The 20,862-nt window shown below is 38.1% G+C and overlaps 1 protein-coding gene across 2 annotated transcripts in view; it reads right to left on the reverse strand.

Moving 5' to 3' along the window:
- Positions 1 to 20,862, reverse strand: part of LOC149210963 (U-box domain-containing protein 70-like) — a 156,769-nt gene that overhangs the window by 19,225 nt on the left and 116,682 nt on the right. For both annotated transcript variants that reach the window (XR_016252975.1, XM_089396837.1), the window contains exon 6: positions 19,241 to 19,360. Coding sequence is in view for 1 of the 2 variants with exons in the window: in XM_089396837.1 (XP_089252963.1) it covers positions 19,241 to 19,360 (120 nt within the window). In the remaining variant the exon portion in view is untranslated. The remainder of the gene's footprint in view (positions 1 to 19,240; positions 19,361 to 20,862) is intronic.

Raw genomic sequence — 20,862 nt, forward strand, 5'->3', positions numbered from 1 at the left:
TCAAGTCGGCCTCAAAACAGTTGACAAGTCGGCTTCATAATGGAGATTCAAACTACTATATATACAAGAGAATTCGACCTTTTGAAGGATAGACACATGACATTCGATCTGCAGCTTAGGAGTAGAAATGAAGTGTGAAATACTAGAAGGAAAGTCTATCCTATGCCAAGAAAAGAAGTAAGCCAAGTGAAAGTTTGAAGTTAGTGATCCTCTGCCACAAGTGCGAATTCTCTGAAGAATTACAAGGCCGAAAAAGTGCAGGAGACCAAAAATTGCAGGAGAATGAAGAGACGGATCGAAACCCTAGTTTGCATGATATTTTTCTTTGACTTGATACCTGACAGTTTGACTTGGCCATGGAAGGCTAGCCTGGTGGAGTAAAAGAGGTCATTTGTCCTGGTCTTTGGTCCTGATTGTCCCAATTTGATTTGAATCTACTAGTGGAAGAGTTTCATTGGGTTTTCCCCTTCATAGTGGTTTTACCCTGGCTGAGTGGCTATATCTTGTGTTCATCTTGTACAGTTGTGATCTTCATGTTTTTGGCATTTAATTGTTGATAAAGAACACTGATGTAATCAACAGATAAAAGATATAATATCACAGGTAAAGGTCAAGTAATTAGTACAGCAAGAGAAGAGCAAGTACAGTAGCAGGTACAGCAAGGGGAGGGCACACATTTCTCAAGGCTGAAGATGGCACAGAAATCAAGCCACTCTCTCTGCTGTTTGTACACTACAGCAGAGTGATTTTCAAGGGACAATACCACAAATTTTTAGGGTAGTTAGAGCTGCTGTCAGGGTACGAAAATCAAGGCAAGCAGGGTGTGAATTTTGGGGCAGGAACTGTACATTAACTGTGCTGTCAGTGCACAAATTTCGAGGCTCTCAGAGCACAGATTTTGGGGCTGTCAGTGCACTGAAATCGAGGCAGGTGGCATGAATTTGGAAGGGAGCTGGGCATGAAATTCAAGGAACTGTCAGGCACAAAATTTGGGGAGCAGCTTACATCACAAATTTATAGGAATTCTGGGCATGAATTAAAGAAGAAAAGTTGACTGTGTTGTTGCATTTAATGCTGTAATAATTGTTGTAGAATTTCTCTGAAGGAAATAATAAATATTTCTCTCTTACTGGTTTTCCCTTTAAGGTTTTTCCAAGGTCTGTTGACGAAAGTTCCTAGTGCAAAAATTCTGTGTAACTGCATGTGTTTTTTCAGCAAAGGAAAAAGTTAAAAAGTAGAGTAGGCTCATGTGTTTCAATGTTTAAAAATATTCATGTTTATGACAGCAACAATAAACATGTGGGTTGGACATTAAATATGATGTGATTTCATTAAACTTGAAAGTGGGTTTGGTCTAAAGTCAAAATTTCTACATGGTATTAGAGCTAGGACTCTGAGGTTCAGAGGGCAGATTTTGACACTGGTATTGTAGGGATTACAAGAGGGTTGTGTTAGGGAGAAGAGAAGGGAGAGTTATTGTTGGTCAGTTGAGTTGGTCAAATGGCAACAGGTTTGAGGGTTGAGGATGTTGAAAATTGGTAGCTATGGTCGGTCTATGTTGCACGAAACTTCTAGGAACCTGGCATTTCGGGCCGTACCCGTACCCGAAACTCCAAAACTTGGCCAAACTCAACCAAAACTCGACCATCTTGTAATCATCTATGAGAGTTAATATAGACTTGGTTTTCCTTCTAAATGTCATCTATGGGTCTTATTCTCTTTTTTCTTGCAAGAAAATGTGTTATTCACCTATATATATATGACGTTTCAGTTGATGTTTTGGCTGACGTTTCTATTTTGGAAACTCCGAAACGTTTCAGCGCTTTGTGCAACTTAGTGGTCGGTATTTTCATTGGCAAATTAATGGAAAAAATTCATATTTTGATGTTTGACAAAGTCAGCCTAAAGTACACAAGTCAGCCCCACATGATGAAAAACCTCCTAAGACGCATATAAATAAAAGTTCGTTGGAGCTCAATTGTGTAATGTCCCCAAATTTTGGATTACTAGGTGAGGTGGTTAGGAGGGTTTTCCAGAGCTTGTGTCAGCCTGGTCATAGGAGCAGGATTACTCCATTGGTGGGCCCAGAGGGTTTTAGAGGAGTTTTATGGGTCTGACTGGGATCGCTTACCATATTTCATCATCGAGATCAATTCCGCACGGTTTGCTCTTGGTTCCGTTGCATTCCAACGATTTTCGTAAAATGGCATTAATAACAGGCATATTTTAATTATTTATGCTTAAGGTGTTGCTTCATGCTGAATACTTGGAAAAACATCTTAGTGTAACAACTCCTTGGAATCGGGGTGAATAGGTCTACAGGGAAGAATGATAAAAATGGGCTTTGGGTGGTCAATGTGACCACGAGGCGAATTAAGCATTTTCCAACATTAAAAGTGACTTTAATTAGTTTATAAAAGTCACTTTATTAAATAAAGAAAGGAAAAGTGCTTTTAAATATATAATTGGAGGGAAAAGGTATGTGAGTTATAAAAAAACAAAAAGAAAAGAAAAAAGGGGAAGGTGAAACTGAAAAGACAACCCTAAACTCATTAAATAAAGAAAATGAGGAGACTCTCCTCATTCGTGCATTGTGTGTGAGTTTGGAGAAAGAGCTCTTGGAGAGAATTTGGAGAAGCTGAAGGTTTAGAACCCTAGCTGCCATAGCAGACTACGGTGTTGTGACAAGATACCCTAGTTTGGGATTTGTGAGTGAAATCACTCAGATTTCACCGTCGGGATACAAAGGAGAAGAAGATTTTCTAGATATTTGAGCTAGAAGACGTGTTATCAGTTGAATCTCTGATTTATTGTTCTTCATTTAACATCTTTCAGGTTGAAGACAATATCGTGCAGCCAAAGATTCAAGCCCAGGTCAAATGCTAAGTCACTGTTGAAAGGAGGGAATGATTTTCCCTTCAGTCTGCTGTTCAAATCAACTAAGATAATGGTTGGGTTTGAGGAACCAAACAAGGGTATGAATTCATGCCACTGGTAGGTTGATTTTCATTTTTAGGAAGGCCGAAATCTCAGTCTGTTGCTGATCCAACTATTGGGTATTTCAGAAATGTGACTTACAATTGAGAAGGAAGTCGATTTTCCTTGCTGAGTGCTAGGGATCCCACATCACAGTTGTGGGTGTGTGTCCCTACAAGAGATAAGTCTGGTCCAGTGCAAAAACGAAGTTTTTAGTGGCTAAGGTTTGAGATTGTAGCAGAGTCTCCTTCTGCCTGTTATGTAAGCTGAATAGTTGTTTTTCCTTGCTGGCACGAATTGAGGAAGAGGCCAAGATCACCGTTTACCGCTGTATGTGTGACTCTAGTGGGAAACTTTCTGTGCTGAGATTTCCTATTCCTTCAAAGGTCACAAACTCCAACTTTCTGGGTTATTAAAGGGCTGTTATAAAGTTCTGGACCTGTGCCTTGTCTCCTGGGCAGCGTGTTTCTCAAACAAGTGCTGGAATATTGCTCCAAGTGGACTGAACTTTGTGTATGAGCCTATTTCTGTTGGCTGCCGCTAAATATCAGGTGCTACACTTCTGTTATATTCAGATTTTTAAATGTGAGAAGACTGTTTTGTGGGTTATATTGTTATTTATCAGTTGTGTTTAATTTCTAAGTTGTCATAAGAAGTATAGATGTGTTTTGAGAAGTTTGTTGGTACATATGAGGCATTAAATTTCTTGTCCAACAAACAAAAATTACAATGAACACCTACAGCAGACTGTAGTCCAACTGTTTGAAGATATACCTAACTGAAACTCAAACTAAAAACTCAGAAATTTTAAAGAAAAATCAGAAGTTTGTCAAGGCGGAATCTTATGGTGGTATCAGAGCATTGATCTTGGCTCAGCCGTGGATCATCTTTGAAAAGCCAAGTTTGAAGACTTTATTTTGAAGGTGTCAAGATATAATTATTGGGTTCAAAGGGCAGATTATAACAAGGGAACAATGCTTCTAAGTCAAGAAGAATTATTTGCCAAAAAATTTGAAAATAATAACAAAACCTTTGCAAAGGTGATAGAGCACATGGAAGCACGGGTGTCATCAAATGCAGTAGATACTATGTTACCAGGATTCGGATACGGATCCGGATCCGGATCCGGATCCGCTAGTTTTTTGAAAATCCAAGATCCGGATACGGCAAGGATACGTCACGTACAAAAAAATAAAATATAATAATATTTTTAAAATTTTAAAAAACACTTTAGAGTTAAAAAATCAAATACTCCATTGAACCATCAAACACTTTTAGGCTGGTAAAACCTCAAAGCAGGATTTGCTATCCAATATTACATAAATTTTAATAATCATATGACAAAGACTCAAATTATTGAAAAGTCAAACAGGGATTATATTTTATAAGTAACCCTTACTGAGCATTGGCTAAAGCAGTTGACAAACCAACAAAGCGGATGGGGCGTGCTGTTTGTGAAGAAATAAATCTCATCCGAGAAACAATGGTTAACCTACAAAGCCAAAGTTAATGGCTGGTATTTAAATTATATATATATATATATATATATATATATATATATATATATATATATTTCAAATTATATAAACGCTGATAAGTTTAAACTAAACGCTGATAATTTAATAATTTATCAAACTGATAGTAATAATTTATAAACGCTGATAATATATATTTTATAATAAACGCAAACGCTGATAATATTATATATAAACGCTCCCGTGGGTAAACTACTAAACGCTGATAATAATAATATATATATTATAAAATCTATGGGTAAACCGTAAAGTTGTAAACGCTGATAATTAAAAAAAATAACGCGGCTGTCGTAAACCGTAATAATGCTGATAAGTTATAACTATGGTTATTTTAAATAATGCGTCTATCGCAGTCCTGGTAATAACCCTCGAACTGTCGCTTGGAACCCTCGAACTGCTACAGGGAGGTTTTAATATTTTATTGTTCTGGTAATAACAATGCGGCTGTGTTTATATAAAAACAATGCGGCCTGGGAAAGATTTCAGGGCACATTCCATAAAAAACTTAAAATACCTTGCGCGGTATTTTGGTCCAGCCGACAGAGGTTGAAACTTGAATCTGAACGCTGGGCCCCCCGAAGCTAAACGCCAAAAAACTGAAAGCTAAACCGTAAACGCCAAACGCTTTTTCGCTTTTTCGGGTTTTAAAATTTAGGCAAAAGTTATGCGGGTTCCGGCATTCTATTAGGCATACGTTTCTGGCCAGGAGGAGCCGTCTCCAAAAATTGCCATCCGCCACGTGACGTATTTTCCACGTATTTCTCCGTATCCGGATCCGGATCCGGATCAGATCCAAGGATACGGAGATCTGTGACCTTCGGCTGCCGGATCCGGTAACGTGGAGTAGATAACAAAAGGAATAGAAAATCCAAGATGAAAATGTAATCAAAGACCAGGAAGCAAGGATTGAAGGTGAAAACCATGACCAAACCTTATAGGACAAATTGGGAAAAGTCACACTTGTTGAAAATGAAGCTATCACAGATTCACTCTAATAGGTTGGAACAAGAGTTTGGAATGGAAGGAAATCAGAAATTGCTACAGACTGCCTATCGTCACTCAATGAGATTGTTGAATTAGATGATGGGTACAAAAAAAGACATGAGACTACAACAGTTGATGATGATTCCCAAGAGGTGTGCAAAGATGATAACACACAAGTGGTCGACGGTGCAAACTCAGTCCCATCAGTTGATGAGGTAAATGTTGCTCACACGCCTACTTATGCATATAACTTGGAAAACCAATTGAAGATGAACACAGACAAGATTAGGGCAGCCACGAGGCAATATGATGATGCACAGGTTTCGGTGACAAATTATTGTTGGAGTGCAGTTACACGTGACAGTTTGGGAGGAGAGCCTTCACTTGCAGATTTTCAAACCCTCGGAGAGGCATTGGTAGAGATGAAATCTAACTACCCACACCTCCTTTCAGACAGAGATCACCTATTCATGCTTGCTGGGATATATCATGACGCTCTAGTAGGAAAAGAGGAGGAAGTCGACAGACTTACTTATGAGCTTGTGATTTTCCAAGAGTCCTTGAAAAGCACTCACATGGCCCCTCAAGAATGAAAGTTGCAACCTTGTATGGAGTTGCATTGTGAACATTCTTTTAGGGCAACCATCACCAAAGAGGATGTTTGGGCCACTCATGATTTGATGGAGGAGCCTTCTATGATAGTGGAGCACACAGAGCACCTAGATGAACATGCACTTGTAGAGAGGTATGCTCCAGAGATTGCTAATTATACACCCATGGGATGTGGATACAAATATATTTCAGATGAGGATACATACATCTGAGATCCAGGTTCAGTTGACACGAGTGGAGTGGATACTGGAGACCCTGGTTGGCATTGGGATCCAGGTGGAGTTTTCAATCAGTTACCAGGTGTGAAGGATGACTATGGCGTTGACAAGGTGATTGACCCAGTGACGAAGCATTCATGTTCCTTCATACTTCCATCAGAGTTATGGTCAACACTAGTGGCTGGTTGGTTTCATGCAAGAGTGTGCAGACTTCGGGAGATGTCTTGGCACATCATTCATGCATGGAGTGGCAGGGTGGTCAGCATGCCCCAACGAGAGTTATTCAAATGGGATGGAAATTGTATGCCACCAGATAGAGCAATATATGAGGATGATGTTCTTCCATTGATGTATTGGGCACAGGAGCCACCGAGGATCAACACAACAGTGACATCCCCATTAGCATGTGAGGAGTCATGCCACTCAAGTCTACCAAGACAAAGGAGATATGGCTCACATCATGGTGGGTCCACTAGCAGGATGGCAGATACATTGGCGCATGTGGGATGCTAGATGTTACAAGGTGTGTCAGCAACAAGCAATGATACCCAGTGGGGTACAAGGATATGCCATGGTGAGCAGGGGTATGTAGAGAAGTATGATGATACATGGTTTTATGCAGTGGTGTATGTGTGAAAATTCTATCATTGCAGCAGCTGATTTACTTTTCCTACTTATTTCACCATAAGTTATTCATGAAATTACTTCAATAAACATTAAAATAAATATTGTTGCAGATATCATACTGTAATACAGAAACAAACATATGCACAAGAATCAACACATTGACACAATTATTTTGGACTAATGTCCCCGGAAAAACACAATGTGGGAAAATCGGTGCAGCAAGGGAGGATTTTATTATTCAGCAATTTTCTAGTACAACAGGGTGCCAAACTGGCTTACCCTCAGATAGACAAATTCTCCAGCATTTCTTTTGAACCCAATGTCAGCCCTACTAACCTCTGTGTGACCTGAAACCCTTTGCATCAGCCTGTTGAGACTTTGTGCAGCCTCTCTGGCCTTCTGCATCACTCCTGCAACCTCTGAGTGGATGACGCTGGCTCTGCGCAGTCTCTGCTACCTATGCGTGGCTCCCTATGGCCCCGCGTCTGCCTATTCTGCCTCTACGATGATCTCATGTCTCTCTGTTCCGTACTTGCTGCCTCCTAAATGCTCTCTGGACCACTGGTTCAATTTCTCAGCTAACCCCGCTCCATAAATTAAACTAACTGGTCTCCCTCAGTGTATTCTCCAAGTGCCCCTCAAGCCTCCTCTTATACTTTTCTCGTTGACAAATCAACGGCCGAGATTAAGTCCCTAATCAACAGCTAAGATTAGATCTGGCTTGATCCATGACTTTTGGACCATTCTAACACAGTTTCATATTAATTCACATTAATATTATATTTTCCCTATGTTTAGACTTAGGGATTACATTAAAAATATTAATTATTTTAATATCTCCCAGACTATTTAGAGTCTGCCCAAACCCTTTCTGGGTATTGGAGATCTCATGTGCCTTAGCCTCTCCACCAAGTTTCGTGGCTAGAACACATCCGATGCTACCCCAAATCAACAGTATGGTGATGCACATCAGGGTCTCAGAGCATTGTTTCTAAGGAAATAGATTGATTGGGACATTGGGCATACTAATGGGCATGGCTTAACCAGGATCAATGAGTGGATGGATGAGCGGCAAGGAGCATTGCATTCCTTGAAGTTTGATCTTCAATTGGAGCATCACCTAATTAGAGTCAGAGAGCAGGATACTCACAATACTACCCATGGGTATCCATATGGGTTCTTGATCTCGCCTTTGGGATTGACCCATGCATCAGTCACTTTCCAGTGCGGCGAACATTGCAGAGGCTTTTCTTGTTGCTCTTTGATACTCTCATCACATATAGCAAGACACACAGGGGTCACCTGAGACAGTTGGGTGAGACACAGTGCATCATGGACAGGATAATGACTTCCCAGCTGAGGCATATGGTAGGAGCGCGAGTTGACAGATACATGATTAGGGATGGCATGACCCACTGTAGAGGCAACATATGTCCCACCCCTAAGTACACACTTAGGGAGATGATCAGGAGAGAGTTGCATGACACACCTTCAATAGGACATTTCGAGGCATTGTACGAGCATGGGGCACAATGGATGGTAGGCCTCCTTTACAGGAAGGCATGTGGGCTCCAAGCAGTAATTGAGTACATCACCAAGAGACAGGATAGCATAGTCTGATGTGTGATTAGGCAGGAGAAGGGCAGTTTAGCGTGCACCAGATTGATTCATGATACATGGTGTTCATCTATTGGTTGCATATAAGGATCAGTGATGGGGCACGGATAGGCTCCAACAGTCAGCAGTGCTTTGTCACAGCAGTGAGTTATGATCACAGTGGCGCGGCGACAACACGGCAGTTTCCTTTTGGGATTAGCATGGGACCCTGGCATTACAATACTTGACAGCTCAACCACCATTATGGGTGAGTTGGTCTTTACAGGGGAAGATCACTCAAATCTTCCATTGGACTTCAATTTAGCAGAGGGTGTTTCACTTCTCAGTGATTCATTGGGGGTATCAGAGGTGGTAGTGGTTAGTTCCTATGGGCAAGGATCCTTTTTAGCAGGTTTTGGAAGCAATGTTGCAAACATCGTGATCGGGATTAAATCGGCGAAGGTCTGAAATCAGAAAAAATAGGTAAAATAAATGCAAAAAACAAAAAAAAATTAATTAATTAAAAAATTTTAAAAATACAAAATACAAAAATCAAGATTTTTTCCCAAAAAATCGGGATTAAATCGCATGAAAAAATCGTGATTTTCGCAACATTGTTGGAAAGTACTTTCAGGAGTTCACTCGTGAGGTGCACGAGATTGGTTTTTTGGTAGAGCAGCTTCTTGAGGAGTTGGTCGGACTTTCACATTATCAAGACGCTCTACTTATTGGCAGTATGTAGAGGGCCTCTAGTGTCTATTCCTTGTTGGTGAGTGAGTGGAGCGAGAGATGCTTCACGATGACTAGGATGGTTTGGAACCCTGGTGTTCATTTGGATCAACTTGTGGAACAACAACATGTGACAGCATTGCTTGACAGCATGCAATTTTGGCGAGGGGAGATTATAATGTTCGCAAATTTTAGATTACTGGCGAGGTGGTTAGGAGGGTTTTCCAGAGCTTGTGTCAGACTGGTCATAGGAGCAGGATTTCTCCATTAGTGGGCCCAAAGGGTTTTAGAGTTTCATGGGCCCCACTGGGATCCCTTACCATATTTCATCATTGAGATCAATTCCAAACGGTTTGCTCTTGGTTCCGTTGCATTCCGACGATTTTCGTAAAATGGCATTAATAACAGGCATATTTTAATTATTTATGCTTAAGGTGTCATTTCACGCTGATCACTTGGAGAAACACCTAAGTGTAATAGCTGTGGAATCGGGGTGAAAAGATCTATAGGGCAGAATGATAAAAATGGGCTTTGGCTTTGGGTGGCCAGTGTGACCACCGAGGCGAAATAAGCATTTTCCAGCATTAAAAGTGACTTTAATTAGTTTATAAAAGTCACTTTATTAAATAAAGAAAGGAAAAGTGTTTTTAAATATTTAATTGGAGGGAAAAGGTGAGTTATAAAAACAAAAAGAAAAGGAAAAAGGGGAAGGTGAAGGTGAAAAGTCAACCCTAGACTCATTAAATAAGGAAAATGAGGAGACTCTCCTCATTCGTGCATTGTGTGTGACTTTGGAGAAAGAGCTCTTGGAGAGAGTTTGAAAGAGAATTTGGGGACTTTGGTGTCACAACAAGACACCCTAGTTTGGGATTTGTGAGTGAAATCAATCAGATTTCACCGTCGGAATACAAAGGAGAAGAAGATTTTCTAAATATTTGAGCTAGAAGACGTGTTATCAGTTGAGTCTCTGATTTATTGTTCTTCATTTAACATCTTTCGGGTTGAAGACAAAATCAGGAGCCAAAGATTCAAGCCCAGGTCAAAAGTTAAATCACTATTGAAAGGAGGGAACAATTTTCCCTTCAGTCTGCTGTTCAAATCAACTGAGATAATGGTTCGGTTTGAGGAACCAAACAAGGGGACGAATTCTTGCCACTCCTAGCGTGATTTTCATTTTTAGGAAGGCCGAAATCTCATTCTGTTGCTGGTCCAACTATTGGGCATTTCAGAAATGTGACATACAATTGAGAAGGAAGTTGATTTTCCTTGCTGAGTGCTACGGATCCCACATCACAGTTCTGGGTGTGTTTCCCTACAAGAGATAAGTCTTCTCTAGTGCAAAAACGAAGTTTTTAGTGACTAAGGTTCGAGATGGCAGCAGAGTCTCCTTATGCCTGTTTATGTAAGCTTAATAGTTGTTTTTCCTTGCTGGTACGAATTGAGGAAGAGGCCAAGATCACCGTTTACCAGCTGTATGTGTGACTCTAGTGAGAAATTTTCTATGCTGAGATTTCCTATTCCTTCAAAGTTTACAAACTCCAACTTTCTGGGTTATTAAAGGGCTGTAATAAAGTTCTGGACCCGTGCCCTGTCTCCTGGGCAACGTGTTTCTCAAACAAGTGCTGGAATATTGCTCAAGTGGACTGATCTTTAGGTATGAGCCTACTTCTGTTTGCTGCTGCTAAATATCAGGTGCTACACTTCTGTTATATTCAGATTTTTAAATGTGAGAAGACTGTTTTGTGGGTTATATTTTTATTTATCAGTTGTGTTTTAATTTCTGAGTTGTCATAAGAAGTATAGATGTGTTTTGAGAAGTTTGTTGTTACATATGAGGCATTAAATTTCTTGTCCAGCAAACAAAAATTACAATGAACACCTACATTAGAGTGTAGTCCAACTGTTTGAAGAAATACCTCACTGAAACTCAAACTAAAAACTCAGAAATTTTAAAGAAAAATCAGAAGTTTGTCAAGGCAGAATCTTACAATTTGACACATCATCATCCATCCATTTGATCTGAAATCACAAGGAGTTCACGCATGCAAAGTAGTCAAGGAGGTTTTATGCTCTGTATTGTCCAGCTTCTATTCTTCTGTTTGACAAGTGTTGATTTGGGAGACTTTGCTTCTGTTTGACAGAGTTCTTTGACTGTTTTAGAGGCCAAATACTTCAGAGGTTCATTGACCTTGTTTGATCAAGATTCTGTCATGTTTATGGGCCACTGACCACAGGTCAACTCTGTCCTTTAACCGAGAATTTCAGAGGTTCATTTGACTGAGGTTTAACTGGACTTTTGGGCGCTTCCACAGGCCGAAATTTCGCCCTTCTGTTGCAGACCTGAATTTTAACCAGCATTGACTTCCTTCTCTCCTTTGACTGGTTTTGACTTGGGAATATTAAGGTCAGAATTTAGAATCTTGTTGGAATATTCTGATGTATTTTTGATGAACTGAATTTTTCTCTCATAAGGAAAGATTGGTTGGGTTTTCCCTTTGTGGGTTTTGCCTTGGCTGCTAGCCTAATTTCCGGTATGTCTTTTCTCTCGTTTTACTATTCATTGTGATCTCTATTGCTCTATTGATGAAAGTGAATGGTTGAAAATTGAAATTTTTCATATATAACCGCTTAATGATTGAATGCTCTAAACTTTCAAGAAGTCTAATTCTATGTTGCCAGATCCGGCAGAGGCAGGAGTATTACCGGATCCAGATCCGGATCCGCCAAAAAATACCTCTAAAATACGTATTTTTTAACTTTTTACTTTTTGGAAACAGCCAACTTTCCGAGGAAATGGATCCCGCTGGTGGCTGCCGGAAACGCCGAAATGGTTGCCGAAAAAAGTCAGAAAAAAATGGAATTTTCTTTAGGTTTCGATTTTAGCTGTAGGTTTCGATTTTATTTTTGCATATATATTATAATGTGGTCCCCTTTGTTGGCACTCAGCTTTCCCTTTGTCCGCATTCACCCCGGGCTCACTGCCGGCCCCTCCTGCACACAGTCATTTGTTCTGGGCTCACCGCCGTCCCCCCTACACACAGCACACAGTCACTCTCTGTTCAGGCGGCTGGCCCCCTGCACGCAGCACATCTCTGTTCACGCCGGCACAGTGACTCTCACAGTCCCGCAACACTGACTCTCACTGTTCACGCCCGCACACAGTCAGGCAGCACACAGCGACGGGAACAAAACTTAGAAAGCAACGCCTGGTTGTCTTCCGCCACCAGAGGAATCGGGGGTTTAACAAGGTAATTAATATTCACTTCTTGTTATATAGTGTAGTGTTATAAACTTATAAGTTATAATATTAATTTTATGCATCGGTTCTATAATATATATTCTGTACAAATACAAATTTAATTCATTATAATATTTACAATATTTAGTAATTTACTGTAGTGTTATTGTTTAGGTGATAATATTACTGTATTGTTAACTTGTCTAAAAATTTACTGCAGTGTTTATGCACTGTTTAGTATTTAGTCTTACTAGTGGTAATAGAGTCATAGGCTATAGTAAAATTTAAATACTAATTTAAAATTTTTAATTTTTTAGTGGTAATTTTAAATTACTAATTTAACTCTAGGGAGTGGAATGGTGTTAATACTTGGGCTTTTGTGGACAATGCTTGAGCTCTATTTAAATTTTAATGTATTTAAAATTTAAATTTAATTTTTTTATGTATTTACTATTTAATTTTGTATTTTAATTTTTAATTGTTTATTGATAATATATTATAATTTGAATTTTATATGCAGTTGCCAGTAACCAATAGTTGAATAGAGTCTATACCATTATCATTATGGAACCATCACAGGATTCACAGCACGAGCATAGTGAAGGGAAAATCATCAAAACAAACCCAAAATCTCCTTTATGGCAGTGTGTGGAGATTATTGGAAAAAATCTTGGAGGTGGTTCATTTAAATGGAAGTGCAATGAATGCCAAGATATAAAAAATGGCTCAGATACTAGAGTGAAGGCCCATCTCACTGGTCAAACTAACACGGGTGCAAGTATGCACCGGGCCAAAAGATGTCAATGGCAAACCTTGCCAAGGTTTGAGTCTTGGAAAAATGAAATTCTATGCATCTTTGTAAGAAGCTGCTAATAGGAAGCTTGCTAAGGGAAAACACCTTGTGCAAAGCTCTCCAACTAGGCCTCCATTGCCATCTAGGCCAGCTTCCACATCTAATAAAAGGCCCCCTCTAGGCCTTCTTGAAGCGTGTTTCAATAATCAAGGTAGAGACATAGCTGATGAACACGTAGCTCGTTGCATCTATGCAAATGGGCTAGCATTCAATTTGGTGTGTTCCCCTTACTGGCAACAAATGATTAAGGCAGTTAATGAAGCGCCAAAAGGGTACAAAAGCCCTGGATATGAAAAGGTCCGAACTACTTTGTTGGCATCAAAGAGATAATCCATGGATAGACAGCTCCAGGCAATCCGGGATACATGGGCAGAAACAGGGATGTCCATCATTTCTGATGGATGGAGAGACCAAAGAAACCGCCCATTAATTAATGTTGTTGCAATGTTTTTGAAGGCTGTTGATTGTAGTGGAATAGAGAAAGATGCATCTTTCATATCAACAATTCTTATTGATGCAATAGAAAGTGTGGGGCCACATAATGTTGTCCAAGTCATTACGAACAACGCACAGGTTTGTAAAGCTGCAAGTTTGATTGTGGAGGGTCGATATGATCACATCTTTTGGACTCCATGTGTAGTACATTCATTGGACCTTATGCTTGCCAAGATTGGTGAGATAGAATGGATTAATGAAATATATGTAGCATCAAAAGAAATCCAAATGTTCATAACAGATCATTCAATGTCCCAAGCCATTTATTAGGGTTTTGCAAAGTTGGAGCTACAAAAGGTACTTTTTTTTAATCAATACTATTTGTATTAAAAATTCTTACTTTTAATTACAAATTTATATATGGTTTCTCATTTGAGATTTGACTTTTTGAAACTTGTAACACTCTTGAGTCTTGTCATAAAGAGACTTGTGGAGGTGATACAAGCACTACAAGCAATGGTCATTGACCCTCTTTGGGAATCATGGACGACTTCCACTTCTGATAGAGGGCAAAAAATCAAGTACATCATTCTTGATGATACATGGTGGGACAAGGTCCAATATCTTCTACGATTCACTGAAGCAATCTTAACCTTGATCAGGGCATTTGATACAAATACACCTTGCTTGGGGGAAGTTTATGAAAACATCTATGTTGCATGAGTTCCTAAACCCGGGGGTTGGGTTCTCGAACCCGTCCTGGGTTCTCGTCCCCAAGTACCGGATTCAGGTTCGGGTGCTTCTGAGAAGAACCCATAAGAACCGGGTTCTTCTATGAAGAACTAGGTTCTTCATTAAAAAATTTGGGCTTTTTTGTCTTGATGGGTACGGAGAACCCTAATGATGGTACTTGAAACCCCAAAAATCTGGTTCTTTTGGGTTCTTTGGGGTTCATTTTAGTTTTTATTTTTTAATTTTTAATTAATTTAATGGGCTTCCCCTAATATTCTAGGTAGTTAGTTCTTCATCTTGCGAGAGGAATTGGAGTACCTATGCCTTTATCCATTTAGTAAAGAGAGATATGTTGGGCTCAAAGAAGGCAGAGAACTTAGTGTATGTTCATAGCACACTTTGTCTCATATCTTGAAAAGACCCTAGATACAAGGAAGGTCTTTTCAAGAGATGGGACCAATACACAAATGATGCTATGTGTGTGGACGAGGAGATACAACCAAATGGCCTTATTGAGCTACCTCCAGTGGTTATGGATGAGCAAGAGACTCACGATGAGAGTGATCCCTACTTGGAGAGCATGTTAACTGAAGATCTGAGTGATGCTGATGACATGGATTGAGGAAGCCATTGTTCACTATTAGATATTTTTATTTTAGTATTTTAAAATTTCCCAGTTCTTGTTTGGAGATGCCTTAAGACAAATTTTCAATGTAGTATGACAATGGACATATATCATGATTCTTATTAATATGTAAACTCCAATTTGCACTTAATATCAAACTAGAAATTTTGAAATTTCATTGTGAATGTTGAATGTTCAATGATGTGCATGTTTAAATATTTAAAGTTTAAATCATAAATATTTTAGTTTTCTTGTTTAAAGTTGAAAAATATACAAATTCATATATATTATAATTTATAAAATATAATATTTATATATATATATATACCCCTGACGAACCCACGCACCCTGTTTCGAAAAATGACATACCCATCCCCGTCCCTGAACCCACGTTTCCTGGCAACATAGGAAAACATTGATAGTATGTTGGAGAGGATAAGGGAAATTATCAGGGCAAGTGAAAATGACCCTTATGAAACATTCTATTATTTAGTGAAGGACATAGTTACAGAAAGGTGGAACAAAATGACCATGCCATTACACCTTTTGGCATATGCATTGCACCCTAAATACTATCATTCTAAAATTTTGTCTTTACTTGGTAGAACAACATCAAACAAAGATTCTGAAGTGGTACAAGGATACCAAGACAACCTTGAGAAAAATTTATAGAGATATGGGAGTTGCAATGGAAGTCCGCCAAGAATTTGGAGGGTTTGTACAGTCTACTGGTAGCTTTTCAGATCCAGTAGCTATGGATAATCGAGGGCATCTTGATCCTATTACTTGGGGGGGCTTCCATGGTGGGGATAGCATTCATCTCTCTACTCTAGCCACCAGGGTGTTATCACAGGTTGCTAGTTCCTCATCAGCTGAGAGGAATTGGAGTACATATGGCTTCATCCATTCAGTGAAGCGAAACACGCTGGGAGCAATAAACGTTGAGGACCTTGTTTATGTTCATTCCAACCTCTGTCTTCTATCACATGTTGAACCAGAGTATAAAAAAAGTCCGAGCAGGATGTGGGATGTGGAGCCTGAGATCTCTGACTTGAACCTGACATTGAATGCCATGACTCACCTCAACCTACTTGAGGATATTGTTCCACGACCAGTCCAACCTACTGATGCAACTTCCTACATTCCAAGACCCCCATCATTGATTCATGATGTAGAGTTGCATCTCAGATCTATGACTTGAACCTGACACTGAATGCCATGACTCACCTCAACCTACTTGAGGATATTGTTCCACCACCAGTCCAGCCTACTGATGCAACTTCCTCCATTCCAAGACCCCCATCATCTATTCATGATGTAGAGTTGCAATATGCAGAAGATATAGATCCATTTGAGGATATGTAAATGTATTTACTATTATCATTTATGATATTACGAATCATGATCCTTTTTGTTACTTTGTATGAGGGACAATGCATCATTTCAATGTTTCAATCTTCATATTTATCATTCAATGTTCTAAAAGTGTTTGATCATGGAGTAATTGATTTTTTAGCTCTAAAGTGTTTTTTTAAATTTTAAAAAATATTATTATTATTATTATACATGATGTATCCTTGTCGTCTCCAGATCTTGGATTTTCAAAAAACTAGCAGATCTGTATCCGTATCCGAATCCTGGTAACATAGGTCTAATTGCTTCATTAGTAGTAGTTATCAGATTGAAAAATTGTACTAGTCTTGATTGCACTAGAAAATCAACAGAGGACAGATTGAATGGAGCTGATAATTTTAATCCATGAAAAGAGAGGATGGTCTTGATGCTTGAAGAATTTGAGTTGTGAGACATTGTTGACAACGCAGTGACAACATTGTCATTCATAAGTTTTGCATGAGGAGAAGAGGGCAGCAAGGAGAGGATTTGTACAGAAGAGAGGAGCACGATTTTCCAGGCAAAAGAGGGCTGGAAAACCAAGGAGCTTCCAGTAGCCAAGTGCAGAGTAAAGCGGCAAATAGAAGGCACGATTTCTGAGGCAGGGTACAACACAGAAATCAAGAAATTTTCTCCAGCAGTATGAGCATTGTCCAGCACAAATTTCAAGGCAGAGAATGGATCGAAATTCGAGGCATGAAAATCAAGGCATTCGTACAGCAGTTTGGCAAGATTTTCTGAGCTGATTTTGGTACAGATTTTGAGATCTGTACAGCACAGATTCCAAGGAGAGGACAACACAAATCTCAAGAGGAATTCTGGCATAAACTCCACGGAGTTTTTTTTTTGGCACGATCTTCAAGAGATAATTCTGTGTTTTGCTGGAAATTTACTGCTGTAAAAATTATTCTCTTAAGAAATAGAATTCATCTTCTCACTGATTTTCCTTTTGGGGTTTTTCCAAGGGCTTTGCCCAAAGTCCTACATTTCAAATGTGTGTTGTCTACTGTTTATTTTCAGCTGTTAAAAGTCTGATTTATTCATGCATATTTCAGCGCATAAAAATCAGACTGGATGTGTTTAAGTTTAATCTACGTTACCGGATCCGTCAGGCTTAATGGCTGGATCCGCGGATCCCCGCGTCGGAGACAGATTCGGATCTGGATCCTCAGAGATCTGCCCATCTTCTGTCCTTGGGTAAAAAACCGTCAACGTACTTCAACACAAAATTCCAAAACAGAAAATTCAACGCAAGTCAATGATAAGAAATGGATTAATGAATCCGTCCGTGAAAATAAATTAGGCAGTTACTGGGTGACATAAAATTAATTATTTTTATGTTAAACATATTATAAACTTTAATACAAGATATTATAAACTTTCATGCAAGTCAATGAAGCGAATGATAAGAAACGGATTAAGTTGGTGAGCCACAATTTATTATTTCTATGTTGACCCATATTATAAACTTTAATACAAAGACAGATTATAAACTTTAATAACCTTTAATACATGTGCCGTGAAGATTATAATCTACTCATATTTATTTAGAACATATTTTAAAGTTTAAAAAGCAAGTTTATATTTTAATCAATTTTGAAGTTTTTTTTCAAGTTTAAAAAAAAAAACAAAATTCTAAAATAAATTTAATAATTTGCTTAATATAAATAATTATAACTAATAATTAGTGTTTAAATATTTATAAGTGATGCATTAATTATATTATAATTATCTGACTAATTATTTTTAAAGTAATATATTGAAGTTATGTATTTAAAAATTCAGATATGTTTTTTTTAATTTTTATATAAATTTAATTAATGTTTAATTCATATTTATAAATGAGACAACAGGAATTATTTATATAATAATTATTTATTGTATGTCAAAACTAGATATTTAAAAATTAGCATATGTTTTTATTTTTATATTTAGATAAATTTAGTTTTTATTTTTATATTTATATAAATTTTAAGTTTAAAAATTATAAAATATTTTATATTTGCTTGTATTTGCCGTTTCCGGATCCTGGCTTTAAAAAAACTGGCGGATCCGGCCTAATTGTGAAGTTTTTATTGTAGACTGAAATTAGAGTTTGACTAAGTGTTTGACAAAAGTCGTACAAGACAAAATTAAAATTAGCTTGTAGTTAGAATTTCAACAAAGACAAATTATTAAGAAGGAACATTTTTTTAATATGCATAGCATGCTTACAGATTTATACATACGAACTTTCTAATTACCATTTTAAGCGCATCATTGTCTGAATAATTGTTTTATTTTATTAGTTTCTTGCCATAGACTGCAGCAGGAAACATCAGGGCATGTTCCCAAGATTTTCCATACAAAAACTTCTAAAAGTAAGTTTCTTAGAAGTTCCCCAGGAGTTTCCATTCAGTTATGTACCACAAAGGCCTCATGTCTGGTAATGAACCTCAAGTGAGAAGTTTCAGTCACATAGCATCAGTGTCTACAGTTAAATGGACAATTATTGCAATTCTACCAAAAGAAGAGACACCATGCTTTGAAATTAGAGACAATTTTAGGAAACCACTGTGGGTATAGTCTTGTCTCTGCAATACATATTCCCAAATTATAGCTAATCATCTAAGAAAAGTCTTGATCATAAGACAAGATACAAACCTTTTTACAAATCTCTCTAACTAGCTACAAAGAAAGGCTACTCACCTGAGGAAATGATATCACTTTTTTTGGCACAACCAAGCAAGCTGCTTTGGATGATGTATCAACCGCATGTTGTCTAAGAAATGATACGCAGCTTGTTAAAGTGTCTGGTGACTCAAATGCCTGGAAACAAACAGATTAAAATCAAAATGATGATTCACAGAAAATGAGTGGCAAACATCGCCATATCTCAGATTCTCTAGAACAACGAAGTGCAGTTGTGAAGAACCCAATAATTGGAAACAAATCTTAAATTGCCTTTTTTGATCTTACATCTAACTTTGTTATAGCGATTAAGACTGAAGTCAAATAGCATTTCACCAAAAACCATTAAGTTTGGCAGTTTCTTAAAATCGCTTGTGATCTACTTCTATATTCTAATATCTTCTGCAAAGGTACTTCTATTTTAACTTAGTCTCACATAGAAGAAACTGTGAAAGATGCCTACATCAGATGAATATTATGAATTATACTTTTCAAATCCATTAAAAAAGGCATCAAAACAAACAGCGAAAACAAAACAAATAGACCCCTTCTAACAAAAATATTTAGTTATTATATTAAAACAAAAGTTACAGCCAACATTTTCCAAGTGACATGCCTAAGAATTAGAAATTTAACTTTGTGAAAAGCCTACCCAAATTTGTACTTTTAAAAACTGCACTTCGATATGAAAAGCTACCTCCCAAGCTCCTTCAAACAGATTATGTGCTTGACACTCTCATCATGCATTCTCGAACACCATTTTAAGATATTAAAATTATAGAATATACCATCCATAAATGACCTTCTAAATGGAATTGTCATCTCCAGAGAAAACATCTTATTATGGAAAACACACGATTCAAAACTTCAAGATTCTATTCAGTAATTATCAGAATTTGCACACACTACAGAAAAAATCATGTTACAACAAAATCTAGTACCCTCATATGATGTAAAGTCCAAAGCATTACGGGTCAAATTTTTCGCACATAGGAAGTTTATCACTGTTACCACAGTAGCTCTTCCTTACACTTATGGTTGGTCCTTCTCCAACTTAATGGGGGCTTTCCAAAATATAGGATTGCTAAGGCTATAGAGTGGAGGTTGAAGGTGATTTTGTGAATAGTTAGCATAAGCAAAACAAATGGTTGTCGTAGAAGTGGAACAAATTAGTAGTGTGGGCAAGAAATATGAAGATAGAAACCCCAAGACAAGGTGCCTAATCATACCCTGGGAAAATGGAGTCATGGAAGCATATAGATCAAGAGGGTAAGTGCATGAGAATGTAAAGAAATGGGGACTGCTATGAATGCCACAAATCAGCCTTAGCTTGCTGACTTTTATAGCAGACAACTATCTTAGAAGGCTTTAGGTGCTATACTTAAACATTTTGTTAGTTTTCGTAGCTCGGGAGGTACTTCGGCATTGGCAGTGCCTAGCATGCAGAAGCGACCAAGCATAGTTCACTCCCTAGACACTTTACCTTATAAAGTAATTTTAAAAAGTTGAGAAGTGTACCTTTATAATTAATGACTAAAAAGTGACATTTTATAACATAAGTGTGACTTTATAAAGTTGGGTTACTTAAGTGATTTAAGTGGGCCCAATGTGGAATTAAGTCATGACCATTTGGTAGATTT

The sequence above is a fragment of the Pinus tabuliformis genome, chromosome 1_2 (genome assembly GCF_031772625.1).
Source record: "Pinus tabuliformis cultivar Carrire ecotype Pingquan chromosome 1_2, CPIR1, whole genome shotgun sequence".
NCBI classification, from domain to species: domain Eukaryota; kingdom Viridiplantae; phylum Streptophyta; class Pinopsida; order Pinales; family Pinaceae; genus Pinus; species Pinus tabuliformis.